At 40.7% G+C, this 22558-nt stretch overlaps 2 protein-coding genes across 7 annotated transcripts in view; one reads left to right on the top strand and one right to left on the bottom strand.

Moving 5' to 3' along the window:
- The window catches only part of SON (SON DNA and RNA binding protein), a 30949-nt gene extending 11711 nt beyond the window's left edge, over window positions 1-19238 (bottom strand). For 4 of the 6 annotated variants that reach the window (XR_010840840.1, XR_010840839.1, XM_059064437.2 and 1 more), the window contains exons 1-6: window positions 19107-19238; window positions 15896-16062; window positions 8222-14134; window positions 6732-6892; window positions 4663-4809; window positions 4294-4482 (exon numbers count right to left, since the gene is read on the bottom strand). Coding sequence is in view for 4 of the 6 variants with exons in the window: in XM_059064437.2 (XP_058920420.1) it covers window positions 4294-4482; window positions 4663-4809; window positions 6732-6892; window positions 8222-14134; window positions 15896-16062; window positions 19107-19183 (6654 nt within the window). In the remaining 2 variants the exon portion in view is untranslated. Of the gene's footprint in view, window positions 1-3384; window positions 4193-4293; window positions 4483-4662; window positions 4810-4987; window positions 6506-6731; window positions 6893-8221; window positions 14135-15895; window positions 16063-19106 lie in introns of those variants that run through there. The other 2 variants (XM_059064439.2, XM_059064440.2) reach the window with 2 other exon arrangements.
- A 748-nt stretch (window positions 19239-19986) lies between these two features.
- The window catches only part of GART (phosphoribosylglycinamide formyltransferase, phosphoribosylglycinamide synthetase, phosphoribosylaminoimidazole synthetase), a 28150-nt gene continuing 25578 nt past the window's right edge, over window positions 19987-22558 (top strand). The window contains exon 1 of the mRNA XM_059064445.2: window positions 19987-20266. The gene's annotated coding sequence lies outside the window, so the exon portion shown is untranslated. The remainder of the gene's footprint in view (window positions 20267-22558) is intronic.

Below are 22558 nucleotides of genomic sequence, written 5' to 3'. Positions count from 1 at the left end.
ATGTGTAAAAGGTACCAAAATGATGCTAAAAGTTTTAGAATGCTAAAAACTGGGGGGGAAATTATCTTAAACTGTACAGAATACTGTTATCAAGCTACCATCAACAAGCCTTATTTATTTCCACTAATACACGATAGACTTTCTATGTAATGTGTAGTAATACTCTAGGTATTATAATGGGGGGAAATGTTTAATTTCCTTCTCCCTAGGACTTGTTCTAAAAGGTGAAATCCATATAAAAGAGTATACTGAATTATAATTCCAGTTCTCACATTAATAAAAACTTGTCCAAGTTATTTCACCCCTCTATGTCAGTAACACAGCAGATTACTACTTCCATAACCTACAAAGTTGTCAGGACTAATGAAACACATATAATTGACACCATGTAACATGCATTTCATGGCCTAAGTTGTAACTGTGTACCTTCTGTATCTTCCTCATTTAAAAAACCCTTCTAAGTCAATTTACCTCTCCCCCCTCTTTGTTAACCCAACTGTTTATATAAATAGAATTACCTTAAGTATTTCCTATAAAGTCAATGAAAGTACATAAAAGAACTAAAGAGAATTATTAGAAGGTGGTCAGTCAGGTAAGGAAAAAATAATCCCTGTAATAGGCAAATTATTTTCTACAGCGGTAACTGCAGGTATCTCAAATTAAAAGATGGTAAAAAAGGAAATTTTTAATTGTAAGAAAATAGAATTAAAGAAAAAGCACCTAACCTGCATACAAAACATTATTTTAAAATATTTAGCTAAAATTAATAAAATACAAAGAGGTTCATGTAGAAAATGAAAACTACAGAAACAAAAGCCACACTAAATACACACTGCCTCACAGTTGTTACGTGGCTTGGTTTTAAAACTGATTTATGAACCTTTTCATTATTTCACATAGAATTCCTTAGTGCAACTCTTAGTTAACTTGTACATTTAATCCAAATGAATTATAAGAAATAGATAAACCATTAAATGGTAAAGAAATTCCATGTTAATCACGTAGGAGAATCTAAGGAGAGAAGAATGAACAACAAAGCTGTACTTAACACATTCTAGCACTGCCAGGACCTAGTTGTTTTATTTTCAATTAAAATTTTCGTCTTACCACAAGAACTCAGCTTTCCTAAACTTCAAAAATTTAGAGCTTCTAAATATAAGGGAATTTTAGCTCCACTGGGACAGGGAAATATTCTTCAATAGTAACAAATCAAGCACAGTTGCCAGAGACAAAAACTGTCCTAACATGTAAACAATCACTAGACTTAATGGCAAGCTACCTCTGGACATTTATGATAAATAGTTAACCCAAGGAAATTTTATGTCAGAGACTACATTTATATCTTCTACCCAGTAAGTCTTTGCTAATTTTATTACCAAGAATTAATGCCCCCGAGGACAATTTTTTAAATGTTTTCCAACACTTTTGATTTCATTTATAAATCAAATTGACACAAATATGATCAAGGTTCTGCAGTCACTCCTTACTGAGGATGATGCTGGTTGGCTTCTGGGTAGGAAGTCGATGCTATGGCAGTAGGGCACACAGTCTGATGAGTTGATATTCCGTAAGATACGGATTTATGTTGATCCATCCACGTCTATCCACTCATACTTATGTCAAAGAGCACTCATGTGCAAAACAATTGTGGGGATTAAGGATCATAGCAAAGCTGAGATCAGATCTGTGATCTTTGCCTAAATGTTTCATGCTCAAAACTAAACCACAAATTCCGTTTACATTTATTAAAATGAAAAAGACTAACAGGTACGATTGAAAGTACTCTTTGGTTAAAATGTTGACCATTTAGAAGAACTTTCCTTTTCTCTATAAAGTCTTTATTTCAACCCCTGACAGGGAATCAAGAGTCAATGCTCCATTAATATGTCACCAATAGTATTCTACAAACATTGGAATATAGAACATTAATCTTACAAATATATTTATAAGATACAGCTAAATAAATGGAACTAACCATTTTATATTATGAACATTTCCTCTAGGTGTTTCATATTATTTCTAGGTAAAAGTACAGAGACCTGAAAGCAAGAGTAAAATTCTGTCCCTTTTCTTCCTAAAATTTTGGGATTGTTTTATTTGAAATTATAGTTAACATAAGAAACTAGCTTAGAGTTCTGATATCAAATAGCTGTATATATCCTCCCCACAGGAGAAATCTGCTTCATGAACAAAACTTTTTTTCTCCTCCTGCTTTAATAAAAGGCTCCTTTACTTATTATAAAATCTGAATACCCACCTACTCCCCCGTAGGATTTCTTTGGAATAATTCCCCCCAACTTTTCATTCAAATCTGACAACCACTGTTGATGACAGACAATGTAAGGCACCACGGTTTTAGTGTTAAAACTGAAAATGGCTAAATACTGAAATATATATATTTACACATAAACTCTCAATCAATAAAAACCATAATCACCAGGATTCACTAAGCACTCTCCCGACGTTCAACTGAAGTCAGAATAGTTATGGTCACTTATCTTCCCAGGAAAATCCCTTGGAATTTTGCAATATTTATAGGGCTTCACTCCGTTGGAAAATTCTTCTCATATAAATAATTCCCTCCCTTATGTTTTTTTCTGTTAATTGCTTAATCTTCAAGAAATTACTAAAAGCATATGTATCAGAATTTCTAAGTCAGTCTGTTCAGCCCTCTCACCATGGTTTATATTCAGCCTCTACAAGATTTAAGTCAGTTACAAATGTCTGTTAACCTTTCCCTCTTGAAATGTGCAGGTAGCTTGATTTGGGCATTAGCAACTGAGCTACTCAACTGGCTTCACTAAAAACTGTCCCAACAAGCTATCTATCCTCTCCCTCACTGGTGATGGTATAACTTGCTTCAATTGTTGACCCCCATGTAAATATAGATCATCAACAGTGACTGTAAGTTGCACTGGCTCGTTATGTCCAGCTTCACTGTATAGAACTTGCTCTCTTTTCAAATGCCACAGGTAAAAAGAAAACCACAGTGAAAATGTCACCTGTGAATAGCCCAGGGGAAAAAAAATACTATCAAAGTTTCTGATTTGGGTTCTGTTCACCTTTAACTTTATAAACAGAATTCATTTATTTGTATTATCAGAGGTGTTTATTGGACGACGATATGGCCAATAAAGGGAACCTGTATGTGAAGAGTACAGGTCTCTCTGACCCACATATCCCAGAACTGCAAGGAAAGGAACTGGGGAAGAATTCCTGCATTGTAAGGGCATCAGATATCTAATCCAGTCCTTGGACAAATGTCTGGGCTTTGGAAACGAAGGGCAAGAGATGATGACTAGTCTATGGTATCATTTAAAACTCCCACCCCCCTAGTAAGTCTCCACCCTCCCAGATCCCCCAAGCGTGATTTTGCACAACAAGTTAAATAAAAGTAAACTGTTTATTAAAAGATACAGCAAAGGTACAGATACAGAGATACATACAAAGATACAGATATATATATATATATATTTACATATATATACAGTCTTGCTGTTTTCATGTGCACTATATTTAGCAGCACATTATTTAATCAGGCGGCATTTTAATGGGGCTGTTTTGACACTTGGCATTATTACCGCGTCATTTTGACAAGATACAACTATAGCCTCCTGGAAATTTCAAGGTGTGAATTCCACTTCTCCAACTTTTAATAGTAGCAAAAAGGGGAAGGAGAAGGGAAACGGAGTACCAAGGCTGAGCATTAGGTTAAACACAAGAATCCAAAGGGCCAAGGTAGCACAGGGAAGGGAAAATAATTAAAATTAAAGGCTATCTGACAAACAACCCAGAGAAACAGAAACCATTATTTAAGGGCAATGGGCTATGTATCCAAGATGCTCACATCAGCCTACAATGCCTTTTCCAATCCAGTTCTTGTGTTGAACCTGAGGATCTGCCTCTCTCTGCTCAACCCCTCCACCCAATACATTTGCTACCACCAAAATCTAGAGCTATAGAGCCTTGAAGCAAAACGGGAAGCTAAATAGTTGTACCTTGGGCTACCTTCCCACAAGTGCAAGGAGGGCCCAATGTTGGGTAGGGATGTGATAACACTGTTCTCTGCAATTCGATGCTTTTCACTTTGTGGCTTGGTTCCACAAAGTGAATTGCATCGAGTTACTGTCAAATGAGAAGCTGCGGGTTGTTTCATCTGTCGTCTAACCCGGCCCTGCCGTTTAACCCGGCCCTAAGAAGAGTGAAACAGAATCCAAATCAGATATAAAATAACAATGAAATGCAGATTCAGGTATATAAAAGGAAAAAATACATAATATTCCTTTTACTTACCTCAGAGGGCAAACTGCTGCTGAAAACATTATCATCATCTTTGTTTTCTTCACCATTTTTCTCTACAGGAACCCATTCTCCATAAACACTATCTGCTTCTTTTTTCCGATGTTGAGATCCAGATGACACAGGGAATTCTTTTGTTAATGTTACCTGGCTTTTTGGTGGAGTTGGCTTTGCTGCAGCAATCTAAAAAATAATGTTTTTCTTAATTAAAACTCAACAGATGTTCAACATAATCTGAAAATGACTTTGTTCATTATTTCTCACAGTATTTAACCTAAATTAAAAACTAAATTCCATCTGAATTTTACTTAAACAGTTCTACAAGTTGTGCTGTTTCACTAGTCCAGAAACACTAATACTCACATTCAGATTGAAAAAAATGGGTTTGGGTTCACTGAGTTTAAAAGGATGATGATAAAAAGGAGGTTCTTCTTCCTCTTCATCCGAAACATGAGGTTTATTCACTATTACATCATCATCTTCTTTACTCTGTGCAATCTGTTTGCATTTCTTAAAAAAGTAAAAACAAACAAAAGATAAACCTTACACTTTATGCAGAGTAATGTAATTTCTTAAAAGAATCAAAACCACATAAAATCAACTTTCAAAAGTAAAACAAGATTAATGATAGGTTACAGATACGTAACTTAGCTTACTGGTTACTATTTAAACACACTCTAGCTGGTCAGTCAGTTAACAACATTTATTGAGCACCTACTATGTGCAGAGCACTGTACTGGGCACTGTCCAGGGAATACAAAAAAATAAAGTAAAAGACATGGTCCCTGCTCTCAAGGAGCTTACAATCTAGTTCAATAGACGGAATACATACACATGAGATAATTGAGGAACGCTTTTACAGAGCAACACAATTAACAAGTGCAAACTGATATAATACAAACTGAGTACATAAGTGCTCAAAGAACAAAAGCTTAAGAGAGAACAGAATCAGGCAGAATCTGATAATCAAGGAATACTCCTCGCAGAGTTCTAAGCCAGATTTTCATAGTTAAGAACAAGGATTAGCAGGGAAAGGAAAAGAAAGTCACCCTAGTCAGGTAGTGGTAAAGAGGTGAGAAAAAACTTATTAGAAGGGACAGAGGGCTGAAGATGAGGCTAAAATATATAGGGAAACACTAAGTGTTCACAAGGTTTTGGATAAGGAGCTTGGATTTGATAAGCAAGCAACAGAAGCCTTCACTAGGTCCTTAAACTTAAAAAAAAAATTGTAATTCATATTGTAATAAATCTAAGTGAGAAAACAGATTAAGAAACTATATGATCCCCAAATGTATGGCTAAATAAAATCTCAAACACTTGCAACTGGGTTAGATGATAGCATGTCTTTCCATAAATGTTTTGTAGCTTGAGTCGCTAAAGGAACAGAACTCAAGAATGGAATATAAGGCATGATGGGGAGGGTGCAATTGATGAGGTCTGACACATAAAGCAAAGTCAATTCCGCCTTGAGAAGCAAAGGAACCGACTCCATTACCTGGCTTTATAAAAAGGTCAGAGTAAAATTTGGGTGGACATGTCTCTATACTAGCAGTACAATTTGTCATATCCCTTATCAATTGAAAATATTTTAATAGGATAAAAAGCTCATTTAGCCAAAAACACAGAATATACCAAGCTTGTAACCAAGGGGAACAGAATATACTGACAGTGGCAGGCTGGCATAAGGCTAGCCAATAACAAGTTTCAATATCTGAAACAATGTGGTATTTCTGGATCCTAGCAGCAATATTTCAGCGTCCTCCAAAAAAAAAACAAATTTTAATAAAATAAAGCCAAAAGACAAAAAAAAAAAGCCTCAATTGAAAAGATCAAATTCTTAAAAACAAAAATAAGTGTGTTTAAAATATATATGTTACTGCCAAAACCCGAACCGCAGGAAGAACTGATAATGGCCGGCCATTATCACCAATGGCTGGTACCAAACAGCCAAAACCCGAAATGTTGATGCGAAAGAAGTTCCTTTCAGGCAATGGCCAGCTATTCTCATTAATTTCCAAGCTCCGGTGGCAAAAGATCATTTCTGAAGATTGTCTGTGTCTTTGCGTATATGCAGTACACTCGTGGCGATCAGTGAACACGTCGTGAATGGAAACGAAACTGTAGGCGAGCTTCTGCGTGTTGCTCACTCAACACCTCCTCCATTCAAACGAACCGTCCCATTCCTCAGTCAGTTTGGCTTCTAAAACTGGAAAGCAAAAGTAATGGGAAGTAACTTTTAGCTAGCGGAGCTTAGCCATCCCGGATAATGGCCTGCTAAATAGAGCTTCTGCCGCTGCCACGTCTGTATTTCGGGTTTTGGCCACTCGGTGCCAGCCATTATCAGTTCAGCCCACAATTCGGGTTTTGGCACGCTCCAGAGTCAACATCACTGGAATAATCCATTTAAGAATGACAAATTCTGTCTAGCTTACCTCAGTTAGTTCTTCTATAGTAGCTCCTCCTGATTTTTTAGCAACTTTCTCTTCTATTGAAGGTGGAGGTGCAGGCTTTAGGTTTGGCGGTAAAGGAACACCAGCCTTAGCACACATGGCAGCTGCATTAGCTTTGGCTATTTCAAGTAACTGAGCCTTATCTGCAAGAGGAAGATATAAGAAGCAGTTTTCCTAAAACGCTGTACATTTTGTATTATCTAATGTTTCATATGCTAACAAAATTAAAGGCATCAATTTTCTGCCCTAACTTCCAGCTGTGATGAAATCACTGTTTGGCTCAAAGTTTTAAAACAAATGCCCCATATTTTAAAAAGAATTAAGTCCACATTTTGCTTACCATTCAAACACTATACAAAATAGCTAGACTACACAACTATAACGATCACTCTGCCACACACATTAAGACACACACCTGCCAAAACCTACTTTATTTTCCGCAACTATCATGCCCCTTAAATTACTTTCCTTCTAATCTTGGACAACATTTTAAATCACTCTTTGAGCCCAAGTTCAAAACTGCCACCTCTTCAAAATAACGAGTCTCAAGTTAGAATTTAACATTTCTCTCCACCGTGCTCCCAAAGTACCTAATCTATACCAGTAATTACAGTAATCATCACATTCCACTCTTTTTGGCAGTTTTACTATTTGTAAAAGAGACATATGCATTTTATCTGTGTCTCTTGTACTAACTTGTAATCACTCCAGGAATGACATACTGTTCCTCTGCTTTGAATAAAAAAAGAACTCAGAAACATTTGTTGAACTGAATGCATTCTCCCTTAGGGTTCTGTTAAAATCTTTTTCTTTAGACAACTCTGACCTGGAACTGTCCAATCCACTGAGATAGTGATAAATTATCCATTATTATTACAGGTAGTCACGCATGATACATCAAGTTTTAATCACCTCTGCACACTTTTTAAAATTAGGAGAAATCAGAACACTTCATCTTTTAAAAGGTAGACTGAAATCACTTTAACTCCCCATATGCAAAATTCCCTACTCACTTCCATCACCCATTATACCAATCAGAATTATTTTCACAAACATTTAACAGTACTGTATTGCCAGTTTAAGACATATAACTTATTAAAAAAGAAATATATGATTTTAGGCTTATCTGCAAGAATTTATGTTGGAATACATAAAATAACCCGAGCAGATACTAGCCTTGTCTTTAACTGGACTTCTACTTCCATTTTTACTTATGGAATATGGTTAAAGCAAATGAAAGCATTCAAGTATGGAAATACCTTGGTTCTAATTTACTCCAAAGCAGGTCTTTTAAACACTAATTACAAATGTACTTATTCCTACATTTTCTAAACAGAAGCTAACCTAACTACAACAATTTAAAGATAGAAATATTTATTCTAAACCAATAACCCCAAATATTCCATTTGACTCAGAGAAAAAACTCAGCTTTAAATCATTCTCTAATACCATTAAATTTTTAAATGACTCACTCAGATCCGTCAGACGTTTAGGTGATCTGCCTCTTTCAGAAGACCTGGATCGTTTACGGCGGATGGGAGACCTGCTAAACCTTCTTCTCAAGGGTGTTCGTGATCGCCTTAATCTGACTGGTGATATACTGAAGCTTCGTCTTCTTACCACAGATCTTGATCTTCTCCGACGGCTCGGAGTGCGGCTCCGTCGGCTCGGGGTGCGGCTCCGTCGGCTCGGGGTGCGGCTCCGTCGGCTCGGGGTGCGGCTCCTTCGGCTGGGGGTGCGGCTCCTTCGGCTGGGGGTGCGGCTTCTTCGGCTCGGGGAGATGCTAAAGCTCCTTCTTCCCCCAGATCTAGATCTTCTTCGACGACTCGGAGTGTGACTCCGGCTCCGACGGCTTGGGGTGCGACTCCGAGCTCTACCTGTTTTCCGGTTATCCCTGGAGCTTGACCTTTTTCTTTTTCTTTCCCTGGACTTGGATCTGTGCTTTGGAGATCTTTTGCGCTTCTCTTTTGATACAGATCGCCTTCCTCTAGACTTTGATCTTGACCTGCTGCTCCTCCTTCTGCGTCTTGATCGTGACCGTGAACGTGTTTGAGAGCGATGAGACTTGGACTTAGATGATCTCTTCCTTGCCCTAGAACGAGATTCACTGGTACGCTTTCGCGATTTGTGTTCAGAAGACTTGGAACGCTTACTTCGAGATCTTAACGAAGAGTCCCTTTTCTTCTCTTTCTCACCTTTGTCACGGTTCTTATTTTTCTTGCTTTTTTCATGTGTGTCCTTAACTTTTACAAAAATTTCATAATCATCTTTTTCCTCTGAAGACGACTCTGAAGCTTTTTCTGGTATACCAATTACTGGACTGGCAGCAGATTTATCCCGTTCAACTTCACTTGCAAGTAAAGGTCCTTCAATACCAGCTCTAAGGCTTGTAAGACGTTCCATGTCCTTAGGAAGTAATGGTCTCACTAAATCAGCTTCATTAATATCATCAATGTTGGCAGAAAATCCGGAATCAGACAGTATCTCTTTAGTAGGGAAAGGTACTTCTTTATCTTCTCCACTACTTTCTTTAGGACTGAGAGCCACTGCTAATGTCTGGTCACTCTCCTGTATAGGTAATGATCCTTCTGCATCCTTACTGACAAAGTTATTATTAGATGGTATATCAGGATGAATGTCTTTAGCAGGTAAAGGTCCCTCTATGTCAGCTTCACTACCACCACTGGGGCTGGTGGAAATTACCATGTCATGTTCAGTATCTTGAGTAGTTAATGATACTTCAACATCATATTTACTAACTGAACTGAGAGCAGATGCTGTGACAAATTCAAGACTCTTACCAGTTCCCACTGCATCAGGTTCAAGAGCAAGGGGACCAGTAGAAGACAGAGTCCCTCCTACATCAGTTTCACTAACACTAGGGCAGGTATCCAATACTGTGCATTGCTTAGTCTCATTGGTGGGCAAAATTTTCTCTTCACCAGTTTCACCAACAGCACCAGTGCTGGCAGCAGACACTGTGTTATGTTCCATCTCTTTAGCAATTAAGTGATTACTTATATTAAGGTCTATATTCATACTATTTTCAGTTTCATAAGAATCATTCTTCAGGTGTCCTTCAGCATGTGGCTCTTCATCTGAATGCATGGCAATCTCCTGCATGCCAATCTCTGGAGCAAGATTTTGACTGCCAGATAGTAAATTCATTCCTTTTATAACATTAGACTCCAGTATTATTGGTGTCGACTCTAAAACCATCTCAGTTGGTATTACTTGAGTCTGCTCTGAGAGAGTGATAGGAGGCTCTGAAATTGTCACAGTGGATTCTTGGACACAAATAGATGGTTCTGAAACAATCATGTTAGGTTGAAGGACTGACACCGCTGGTTCCAGGACATGCACAGTAGGCTCCAGGGCAGAAACAAGTGGCAGAGGAACAGTAATATGCTCTGGCTCAGACAAGGCCAGGGGCTCCGGGACAGCCTCAGCCAGTGGGTCCTGGACAGCCACAGCCACTGGGTCTGGCAGAGCCTCAGCCTGTGGCTCTGGAACAGCCATGGCTGGCGGGTCTGAAACAGTTCCGGCTGGTTGCTCTGGGACAGCCACAGCTGGTAGCTCTGAGACAGCCATGGCTGGCAGATCTACAGTGCTCTGTGATGGCTCTGGAATAGGTACTGCTGCCTCCAGCAGGGACATAGATACCTCTGAGGCAACATGTCCTGAAGCCCTCATGGAATCAAAAGTTTCTGCTGCCTCTGACATAACAGAAGGCTCTGATGTTAACACAGTTGGTTCACCTGATGTTGTGGGAGTTTCGGACACCATATAAGTCACTGGTCTTTCTGGAACAATTTCATGCTCTTCTACTACAGCAGCAGACTCTACAGGTGTTGACGTGACCAAAGACTCTGGCTCCAGTGGTGGTTCTGGAACAGTCATGGAAGCCTCTGATGCTAACATTGAAGGCTCTGATGCTGACACTGAATAATTAGCAAGCACTGCTGAAGGCTCTGAAATCTCACTTTGACTCACAGGAGGTTCAGGCAGTGACACAGACTCTTCAGGAGGTAATGCTGGCACCTCAGTAGGCCAAGTATTTTCAGCTGTTAATGCTGACTGCTCAGTGGGTAATGCTGGACCCTCTGGTGGCTCCTCAGGAGGCAATGGTGGTGTCATTGGTGGCTCTTCAGGTGGCAATGGTGGCATTGTTGGAGGCTCTTCAGGAGGCAAAGGTGGCACCATATATGCCTCCGTATATGTATCAGTATAAGAATCGGTGTAAGAATCAGCTGCCATAGACATCATTGAACGATCAGCAGTATAAGATGACATCATAGATCGATCAGCTGCAGAGTACGATGACATCATAGACCGGTCAGCAGCAGAGTATGACGACATCATAGACCGGTCAGCACCCATGGACATCATAGATCGGTCAGCCATCGGGGACATCATGGAGCGCTCGTAAGCTGACATCATAGAGCGTTCATAAGCTGACATCATAGAGCGCTCAGCCATAGGGGACATCATAGAGCGCTCATAAGCTGACATCATAGAGCGCTCATAGGCTGACATCATAGAGCGTTCAGCCATAGGGGACATCATAGACCGCTCATAAGACATCATAGAGCGTTCATAAGATGACATCATGGAACGTTCTGCAGCATAGGACATCATCATAGAACGTCTAGATGCTAACATCAGGGGTCTAGGTGCTAACCTATATGGCCTGGGAGCTATTCTATAGGACCTGGGTGCTATCCTATAGGGTCTAGGTGACATCCTATAGGGATCAGGAGTTAGTCTGTAGGGATCATGGCCTAATCTATAGGGGTCTTGCCCTAACCTGTAGGCATCATGACCTAGCCTGTAAGGGTCATGACCTAACCTATAGGGATCCTGAGCTAACCTATAAGGATCCTGAGCTAACCTGTAGGGATCAGGAGATTTTGAACCCAACATAGCAGAATCTTGGGTACTAGATGCTAACATCTGAGCATCCATGGTACCAGACGCTAACATCTGAGCATCCATGGTGCCGGAAGCTAACATCTGAGAGTCCATAGTGCCAGATGCTAACATCTGGGAATCCATAGAGCTAGTGGCTAACATCTGGGAGTCCATGGAGCTGGTTGCTAACATCTGGGAGTCCATGGTGCTGGTTGCTAACATCTGGGAGTCCATGGAGCTGGTTGCTAACATCTGGGAGTCCATGGAGCTGGTTGCTAACATCTGGGAGTCCATGGAGCTGGTTGCTAACATCTGGGAGTCCATGGAACTGGTTGCTAACATCTGGGAGTCCATGGAGCTGGTTGCTAACATCTGGGAGTCCATGGAGCTGGTTGCTAACATCTGGGAGTCCATGGAGCTGGTTGCTAACATCTGGGAGTCCATGGTGCTAGAGGCTAACATCTGGGAGTCCATGGTGTTGGACGCTAGCATCTGGGAGTCCATGGTGTTGGACGCTAGCATCTGGGAGTCCATGGTGTTGGATGCTAACATATGGGTCTCCATGGTGTTAGAAGCTAACATATGGGATTCTTGGGCCATCAAGGGATCCACTCCTACTGTTACAGAAGTCTCCCCCACTAATGTAGTAGGCAGCTCCTGTGCTACCGTATTATAGGATTCCAGCGCTGTCGTCGAGGGCACCTCCAGGGACTGCGACACGGTCATCGTTGACAGCTCCGTTGTCACCACAGACTGAACAGAGATCTCCAGCGCCACAGTTGCCACAGGCTGCCCGGGCAACTCTGGCGCCCCAGGCTGCCCTGGCAACTCCAGCACCCCTGTTGCCAAAGGCTGCCCCAAAAGCTCCAGTGCTCCAGCTGCCCCAGACTGCCCCGAGAACTCCAGTGCCCCAGCTGCCATGAGCTGCCCAGGCAACTCCAGTGCCCCAGTTGCCACAGGCTGCCCCGACAACTCCAGTGCCCTAGTTGCCGAAGGCAGCCCTGGCAACTCTGGCACCCCAGTCACCGAAGACTGCCCTGGCAACTCCAGCGCTGTCGTTGCCACTGGCTGTCCTGGCAACTCCAGCACCATTGCTGCCTCAGGCTGCCCCAGCAACCCTGTTGCCGTCGTCACCTCAGGCTGCCCAGGATGTTCCACCGTTGTCATCCCCACAGGCTGCTCCAACTCTGTCGTCGTCACAGGTTGTTCGGTCAACTCCATTGCTACTGTAACCACAGGTTGCCCTGGCAGCTCTACTGCTGCTGTCACCAAAGGCAGCCCTGGCAACTCCTGTGCCATCACAGGTGGCTCTGGTACCTCCTGTGGTGGCTCCAACCCCATGGATGGTGCTGGAAGCCCTGGCAATTCCTGCGACAACTGTGGCACTGACGTCACAGAGGGCCCCGGCAACTCAGGCACTGCTGTCGCAGGGGGCCCTAGCAACTCAGGCACTGGGGTAGAAAGGGGCCCTGGCAACTCTGGCACCGGGGTAGCAGAGGGCCCAGGTAACTCCAGCACTGGAGTCACAGGGGGCCCCTGCAACTCCAGCATGGAGGTCGCAGGTGGCCCCGGCAACTCCATCGCTGAGGCCACCGACGACTCCTGCAGCTCCAACGCTGTGGTCTTGGGCAGCTCCAGCATCTCCTGCGGTCTTGTCATGGATGAATCTGCAATCTCCGATGGTACTTCTACAGGCTGCTCTGGCAATCTTAGCACTTCAGTTGCCGATGACTCTGGAAAATCCATTGTTGTCGATGTGCTTGGCTCAGGGTGCACCTCAGTAGGTGTCTCTGATGACACAAGGGTTTCTGACAGCTCTAGCACTTTTGCTACTGGAGGCTCTAACAACATGATCTTTGATGGTTCTGGAGGTGTGCTCTCCAAAGATTTCAGCACAGGCTTCATCTGACACTCCACTGACATTGTTACAACCGGCTCAGATGGCTTTAGCACTACTGTTGTAGTAGGCACTGGTGCTGTTGCAAAGGAATCCAGAATCTTTGTCGTGGATGGTTCCAGCATTACTGCTACAGACTGCTCTGACTGCACTGAAACTACTGATGTAGATGCAACTGACAGTTCTGCAGTTTTTGTAGCTGGCTTCAGAATTTCTAAGGTGTGTGGCTCTAACACCTCCATTGATACTACAGGAGGTTCTAGCACAAGTGCAGGAGACTCACTGGTGTCAGATAGGCCGAACACTCTTACAGGATGCTCCAGTGCCATTTCTGAAGGTTCAGAATCAAACTTCAAAAAGGAATCTGATTCTAAATCTAAGTTCCCATCATGATGTGATTTCGGCTTTGATTCAGATTCTTCTGGCTGTCTTTTATACTTTTTTTCCTTTTCTTTCTTCTTTTTCTTCTTTTTATTTTTGTGCTTTTTATGTTTCTTCGACTTTTTGGTAGGTATTTCATCAGTAGGATCTGTTTGTACAGACACACATCTACTTTTTCTGGAAGCCTCCTTCAAGTCTGAAATTTAGGAAAATTAATTTTGTCAAATATCCCCCAAAATAGATTTAGATATAAGTTGTATAAACCAAAACTTACATTCCATGTTAAGATACCATAACACTTCTTATTAAATAAAAGGTTACTAAATAAACTATTTTCCAAAAACCAGTTATCTGAAGACTGACACTTTTCCAATACTTCTTTTACAACTGAATCCTGGGTTAAAAATAAGTTCTTAATTTATTACAAAAACTTTTAGAATTACATTAAGATGTGTTTTTACTAAGTTCAATTAAAACAATTACTTTCTCCAGCTCTCACTCTACAGCAAATTACTTTTAAACTACAGTTATGATGAATATCTTTCATATTATTAGCTATTAAAATTCCCACAAAAACATACATTAAAAAACTTTTGTAACTATTTTATAACCCTTATTTATACAGAAAGCAACATGGCACTGGCTCTGGAACACACTGTCTGCTTTTGGATACTGAATCAATTCACCACTGACTAAATGAATAGACGTGGCCAAACCGCTGACACTCTGTCTTCCAGAGTTAGAGGACGAACTCAGTTAAAACATACAAAAGTACACTGAATAATGCCTGGCACCAAGTAAGCCCTCAGCAAATGCTAGAGACTGCTTTTATAGTATAAGGTCTGAACAACAAATGTAAAATACGGAACCTGAATTTTCACCCATGTTGCATTCTAATAAAAATAACATCTCTTCCCCCTCCCGAATACTCTCTAAATCACTAAGAAGTAATTTTTTAAATGTTTCTACTTTAAAAATGATAATAAAGTCATTTGGAGAAGGAAATTTGTACAGCCCTTAACATGTAACTTAAGAACATTTCAACCTGCATATCTAAAAGAAAAAGTGGTTTATAATCCACTTTGTAACCAAATGAGATTTACTCTAATGCCAATATCATATTAGATAAACCTTAGTTGATCAGAAATCCAGGTCATCAAGATTATGGAAAAAGCAAATCAACACATGACAAGACCTCTTCCAAAGCAAAATTAATCATTTTCCACTAATTGTTTATTATGTACCAAATGTTAGTTAGCTACATTATACTTCAAGAAAAAGTTGCTAGAGCCATGAATCTAAGCAAGGCTACAGTCTATGCTATTTTTTTAAACCATTACTCTATACTAAAAATTAAAAAAATAAAATAAAACCCATACCACGGCCCCCCATTTCCAAAACTAAATAATATTGTTATTTTTGTGGTTGATCATAAATCTTTCATTTCTAAGCATCAATTATTTAATCAATTCCCCAAATGCTAAATATCCAGCAATGATTCCTCTCCATTCACTGCACCTTTAAGAGGAGTAGATACAAAAACAAGATAATCTCTAATCTTGAGCTTTAAAATAAAACCTTCCAGGGTTTTAAAATCATTACAGATATGGTCCGGACTCCTGTACCTTCCAAAACTGACATTTATACAATTGTTCAATGGAAACCCATGTTCAAAATCCTGGCACTGAGGCACCGTAAGACTGAACCAAACAAAGATAATTATATTCCACCAGCAAAGTAAACAAATGCATCAATGCTCATGTTCCAGTACAATTGTATTTTCAAAAAAACACTTAAACAAAAAAGTCTTCAGTAAATCAATTAAACTAAATATTAAACTTATTGAAGTTTTAAATCTAATGAACATCTTAAATACCCTGCAATCAAGAAATATTACTGTTAACTATTAAAAAAAAAAAATCAAAGTTTTCAAGACAGCTGATTATCTCCAACTTACCTGGCTTATATCGTAGTTCCGTATCTAAGACCCCAGAAAGTACTTCCTCTATCTTCTGAACTATTTCTTCATTTGGTAGGCTCCTGGCAGAAGCAGCTGCATCACCTGCCTGGTTTCCTTCAATAGGTGTATTTGTTTCACCATTGAGCTGGCCTTCACTCCTTCCACTGCACGAGAAGTTATCAAAATTCATTAATATTTTTATCATGCCATATAACAAATTAATATTTGTAACTCAACTGATTAAAACAATCTTATTTGTACACTTCACCATTTTGTATTTATTTTGGATGCTATTCCCCATCAATAGTGCTTCCTTAACACTATCTACTTACAGTTGGTACATTTTTATTTTCACACGATTAAAGTTCTCAGAACTGTGAAAGTTAAGAAAAAGTCTTTCAAACAGGTTTCTAAGCTCATCTTTTTTTAAAAAACAAAATACTCCCCAGGGGAGGAAAATTATTATTAAGATCACAATCACAAAACCAAAGAAAAATACATGACCCAACATTGGTAGAAGCTATAGCCACAGTAAAGCCACACTTGTGCATGGATCACAATCACCATCAGCAGTATCAAGAACACAACTTTAGCCACAGACACATTAAGTCAAAAGGGTAACTTGTAGCACTGGATCAGGTTTAGACTGATCAGACTTGCTGAAATGCCATAATGTTGAAAAGGAAAAATACATTTACATAATTTTCACCCAGTTATCAAATATCATGTAAAATAACTCATTTATATTACCAGTAAATGAATCACTTAACATATTTTCAATTCACAGGGTCAGAAAAATCTTAACAGATATAAAAACATATCATTTACTTAGTCACTTGTACTATTTTGTGTAAATTTACAAAATTGTTTTGAAAAATACTTTAAACAGCACGTTTGACTTAATGTAACTTAAATTTTAGGTAACAAAATGGGTCGACAATTATGCTCCACTACCTAATAAAAGTCTGAATGATCAAAAAACAAAAAAAATTCAGTAGTTAACCAAGTGTTATTAAAGAACATTTGGTTTTCTAATACAATTAATCATACAATAGCAATATTTAACATTTATTAACTACTAATTAGGGTTACAGGGTTCTACATTTTTAAACTCATTTATCCTAACGAATCTAAGATCAGCACTATTGTTCTGATTATTTAAGTGAAGAAAATGAGGCACAAAGAAGACAAAAAAACCTAGCTGAATGTCATACATCTATTTAAGAGGTAAAGCTGGTATTCAAAACCAGAGCTCATACTCAACAAACTATCTAAAGGTCAGTCTCCTCACCCAAACCCATATTCATAAAAGTAAATGGGAAAAAAAGGAACTATAGTTCATCGAAATGGCAAATAATCAAAAACTTGTTTTGATACTGACAATATATAGCATAGTAGTTGAAAAGAAGCTGAATATTCCTCTAGTAATAAACTGCTTTATCTAATATTCTTTTTAAACTTTCTTCCTGGAGCTCTCTTACATTTTTCCTAAGCACTTACACAGTGCGTACCTTACTAAAAAGGCCACGGATTTAAAAATCAGAAAAGTACGGCTAAAAAAAAAGAAACCTGTCAGTCTATAACAAAGTAATCATCTTAAAGCTGTGAGGATGCTTACTGAACTGCTGAAAAGGGGTGGAAATTTCAAAGCACCTAAATATCCATCAATACAATCCTACAACAGAATTCTATGGAGCCATGAAAAATGTTTCAAAGACTACTGAGACTGATAAAACACAAACGTGTTCACAATATATAGGTGAAAAATACAACCAACACAAAACAAAATGATCACACTTCACAAAACGTGCATCTGTATGCACAAGAAAAAAAATGAAAGAACATAAAGATCAATAACCATGTGGTGTTTTAAAATTTTCTTTCCTCTATTTTTTCTAAACTTTCCACAACAGTAACACTTTTAATACAAAAACTGAATTTTAAAAGATATAGAAAAAAGACATTACAACCAGCAAACATAACTACTTAACATATGCAACTATTAAAAAGTTTTCAGAAAAATTATATTCCCTTGACTCAGGTCGTTTCTCATCATCCTAAAAATAACCAGCATGTAACAAAATTTTAAAAAGCAACTAAATCAATGAGAGGATCTATTTCCCAATGAAAAAACAATATATCCTGGAAAAATATTACAGCAATACTGTATCACTGCCCCAATAACCTTATGTTAATTTGAGCGCTCAGTTTACAAATGCGTTTTCGGCTGATTTTCAAATTCACGTTACGTCTGGTTCTTGCTCTCAACTTTTAAAATACAACCAGCAATACATCTGAACTCGGAACAAATATTTACGTTATACAAAGCAAAAAAGCAACCACTGAATAACAACATGACCCACGCGATTTTCGTTTCTGAGTAAGCAAGTATTTCTTTGAAAATCTCTTCCCATTCAAATTGTGGGGAAGCCAGGGTAAACCAGTAGCAATGACAAAAGTAGCGTGTTGGTCAAATATGTCAATTGGGTCAGGGACGGCAAAAATATTTAGCGCTACACATAAAGTCCACTTTCCGCTTGCTAATTTAAAAAAATTACCACTAATGCAAAGTCCCCTTCCATCTTCACCTCGATTGTTCTGTCAAAGTAACTAACATTAATTTGAACTGATTTAATTTAAATTTCCAATCTATTAAACTATTAGAATGCTACCTGGTGGAAGTCACGGAACAGTAGGACGGACCCAAATAATCTAATTAAAGGATCCCGACCCCCAAATGGTCTGAAGCTTGCAATAATAAAGCGGATTTAAGATTACCCAAGAAACGGCCGTTAGACCCCTTTCCGGTCAAAGACACCGGCCGGCGAAATCCGCGGAGGCAGAGAGGGGGAGGGGAAGCGCCGCCGCGGCGGCGGAGCTGAGGAAGGAACTAGGCCCGTCCCTGGTGGACAACCAGGCCTACAGTAGCTAAAAGGTAGGGGATGACCAAACGGGGGAGAAGCCTGGGCATCCTAACTCGGTTCTAGAAGAGGGAGCCTGGAATTACCTCGGGAAGGGCGAAGTTCCTCGCTGGGAAGGGAGGGAGCGGACGGGGGTGGGGGGGGCCGGAAAATGGATCCCAGGCCCAGGCGGGGCTGTAGCCGGGCCTGAGACGAGGAACGACAGCCTCCCTGAAGAAAGGTGCCACGGACGGCTACGTGAGGCCCTATCAGCCCCTTGGGAGCAGAAGAGTCTGGGAAGCGTTTACCTTGAAAGCTCCTGTTGAATTTCCCGGAATTTACTGACCACGAAAGACCTAAAAATCTGCTCGATGTTGGTCGCCATGGCGTCCGCTCCGTTCTCTCAACTCCTCCTCACTAGTCCTCCAGGCTCCCAGCATGCCTCGGGAGGAGGCGCAGCGGCCAATTCCGTCTCTTGCCGTCCTGATTGGCTCCTGTGGGAGCGCCCAGTCCGGCACGCTCCGCCTCTGAACCAATCAGTGAGCACGGCCCCGCTCTCCTCCGCTGTTTCTGAGCGTCTGGGGTAGAGCTGCTGACGTTTGCGCCGCGCACGACTATGTCCGCCATGTTAGTGACTGACGCAGGCGCCATTACAGGAGAAGTCTCTTTAGAGGCGACTGTCAGCTTAAGTTGTCAGTCTTCAACAGTGTTTGGGGGCCTTAAGAGGTTTATTTTGGTCACTAAACACCCTAGATTAAATTCCGTGAGGAAAGGGAGCAAGGAGGGCAACATGGTGTTTGACCGGGGCCTCCAACGTTCCCGGATGGCACCGAGTTTCGGCAGGGAGATCCATCCGGGAAAGCATTAATCAGCGCTTGCCCCCACACGAAGAACACGATTTTACCGCCATCTGCCTCCCGTGGCATCCCATAATTGGCCTCGGCTTTTTTTTTCGTTTTAGCATTAGGCCAGAGGTCCTGAACCACGTGTGTTCAAACCTTGGTGCATTCTAATTTCGTCAGAAGCCAGGCGTATCACGAGACTTTTTTGCATGGTAGCTAGTCAGTGCTGACTCGTGAGCAACACACAATTAGCTGAACATGGGTTAAGCATTTTGGCGCTCCCCCTCCTCAGAGCTCAGGAGCCTCTGGAAGAAGCGAAGAGACGTTACGTGGCACCTGACACTACAGTGTTACATTGTAAATTTGCTAGGGCTTGGGAGCTTTGCTCTTGGGGAGGTTCAGGCCGCGCCCGAGAGCCAGAGGGAATCACTCTGGATTACCTCGCGGTGGGGCCCACTGGCCGCGCCGACCAATGGGGGAGCGAAGCCAGCTGGGGGCGGGGCGGGTGGGTGGGGGGCGTGCGCGCCGGATCCCATCGGCTGACTTCCGGCGCTCGGCGGGCGAGTGGCCCCACAGCGCTCAGCGAGGGTGTTAGTGCGAGCGCCCAGACCGCGTTGGGTCCGTGGGTGAGTTTCCTCTGCTTTTCAGGAAAGTACATTTATGGTTTGGTTTGGGGATTACTATCAGGAATTGGATGAAACTGTAGGAACTGTTTTGGCGGTAGGGATTGTCCTCTTATTTTTAATCGCAGTGGGTGAGGGTTGGTCATGTGCTTTTCAGTTTTAACTGAGGTTTACATTGGAAATGTCACTTTCTCTGTTTTGTAAGATGTCAGGGCCTTTTTGCATCTTTCTTTTTTTAGGTTTTTTAGGTCATGCACCTAAATTGCATATTTTCTTGTTATGCACCCTTTGTCTCTAGCAGATTACTTAGTCCCGTTTTTGTACTTGGTTTCTACCTTATTCACCAGGTCCTTTGTGTTTTGTTTTCCCTTTTTTTTTTTTGTCAATGCTGCACAGCATGCAGTATCTAAGTTCCCTGACTAGGGATGGAACCCAGGCCCCCTGCAGTGGAAGCGCAGAGTCTTAACCACCGGACCGCCAGGGAAGTCCCAATTCACCAAGTCCTTTGAAATGGCTTTTCCTGGCTCTCTAATTCTCCTCATGTTACCCATTTAGATGACTGAGGCCCAAGAAGGTTAAGTCCCTCAAGGTGTCCCAGCTAGGAAGTCTTAACTCCTTAACTCAAACCTAGGCAACTCTGGCTGGCGGCCTTCTAGCCACTCTTGGGTGTAGATTCCCTCAGGCTGAGTCCTAATCCTATTTTCAGAGATCCCCGCGGCAATTATCAGGATAATTCCCTTCACTGACCCTCTTATTCAAACTAAACATAAATGTTTTCTCTAGACTGAAAGATACGTTCATTTCAGATATTTCAATACACACGGCAAGTCTTTTCCATTAAGCTAAAATAGTGTTTTTCTCTCTGATGATAATTAGTAATTTTTTTCTTCCTCATATTTTCAACTGTTAAAGAGTGTCTGAAGCAAAATTGGTTCCGTTGGAATCCAGGCTACATCCCCACTTATCTATGTGACCTGCAGCAAGTTACATAACCTAACTGAACCTTAGTTATTTATCTGCAAAGCGGGCATGGTAATCCTTTCTGCCTCACAGAATTCTTAAGATTAAGTGAAGTAATTCGTGAAAAGCATTTAGAATAGCATCTGGCACGAAGTTAGTGCTCAAAAAGTCTTCTTTATATTATCAAATTATATTTTTCTTTAAACGTGTAATGCTAGCATCTCACAAAACGTAACTGATTTCAATTTTTCCTGTTACCAGTTTGCCTTCTACATAATTACATGTCTTCTGAAAATTAGTAAATGAATGTGACAAGTTATTCATTCCTTTGGCTTTTTTTTTTTCTTGTTAGAATTTCTTTCTCTCCCTAAAGCATCAATTTGGCAAAAGTAATAAATAAAATATAGCAGGCTAGCATTTACTACTGCTGAGTGTAAGAAACTGTACTAATTGTTTATAAATGTCATTTCAATTCTTACTAGGCCTCATAAGACAAATTCTCTTAATTCCACCTTTTAAGATGTGAAGAAATTGAATGGCAGGTAGTAAGAGCTTAACCAGGGTCACACTGTTAGCTTGAGAGATAGTTGCCCATCCTGCCCAGGATCAAATGCCAGAACTAAGCAAGACGTGTTCAAATTTGATTTTTGCCTTCTCTACCAATTTTCTGGCATATTGTACTAACTTCTTAAATAGGGGTCAGCCAACTACTGCTCTTGTGCCAATCCTTCCTACTACCTGTTTTTGTACAGTCCACCAAATAAGAATAGTTTTTACATTGTTAAATGTTTGTGGGAAGAAAAGGAAAAGTGATGTTTCTGTGACACATGACAGTTATACAAAATTCAGATTGCAGTGTCCATAAATACAGTTTTATGGAAACACAGCCACAGTTATGCTTTATAAACTTCTGATAGCTTCCTGTTACTTAGAGCAGAAGTAGGCAAACTATGACCTACAGCCAACTGCCTATTTATGTAAGTTTTTACTGGACATAGCCGGGGCACATTTGTCTCTTGTCCAAGGCAGCTTTCATACTACAGTGGCAGAGTTCAGTAATTGCAACAGAGACTATATGGCCCTCAGAAAATATTTACTATTTGACCCTTTACAGGCTCTAGTCTTTTTTTTTTTTAATTTATTTATTTAATTTATTTATTTTTGGCTGCGTTGGGTCTTCGATGCTGCATGCAGGCTTCCTCTAGTTGCGGCGAGCAGGGGCCACTCTTCATTGCGGTGCGCAGGCTCCTCATTGCGGTGCCTTCTCTTGCTGCAACACGGGCTCTAGGCGCGCAGGCTTCGGTAGTTGTGGCCCACGGACTCAGTCACTACTCG

Source organism: Kogia breviceps, chromosome 5 (genome assembly GCF_026419965.1).
Source record: "Kogia breviceps isolate mKogBre1 chromosome 5, mKogBre1 haplotype 1, whole genome shotgun sequence".
In the NCBI taxonomy this organism is placed as follows: domain Eukaryota; kingdom Metazoa; phylum Chordata; class Mammalia; order Artiodactyla; family Physeteridae; genus Kogia; species Kogia breviceps.
This window is presented reverse-complemented; position numbering and strand designations above follow the sequence as displayed.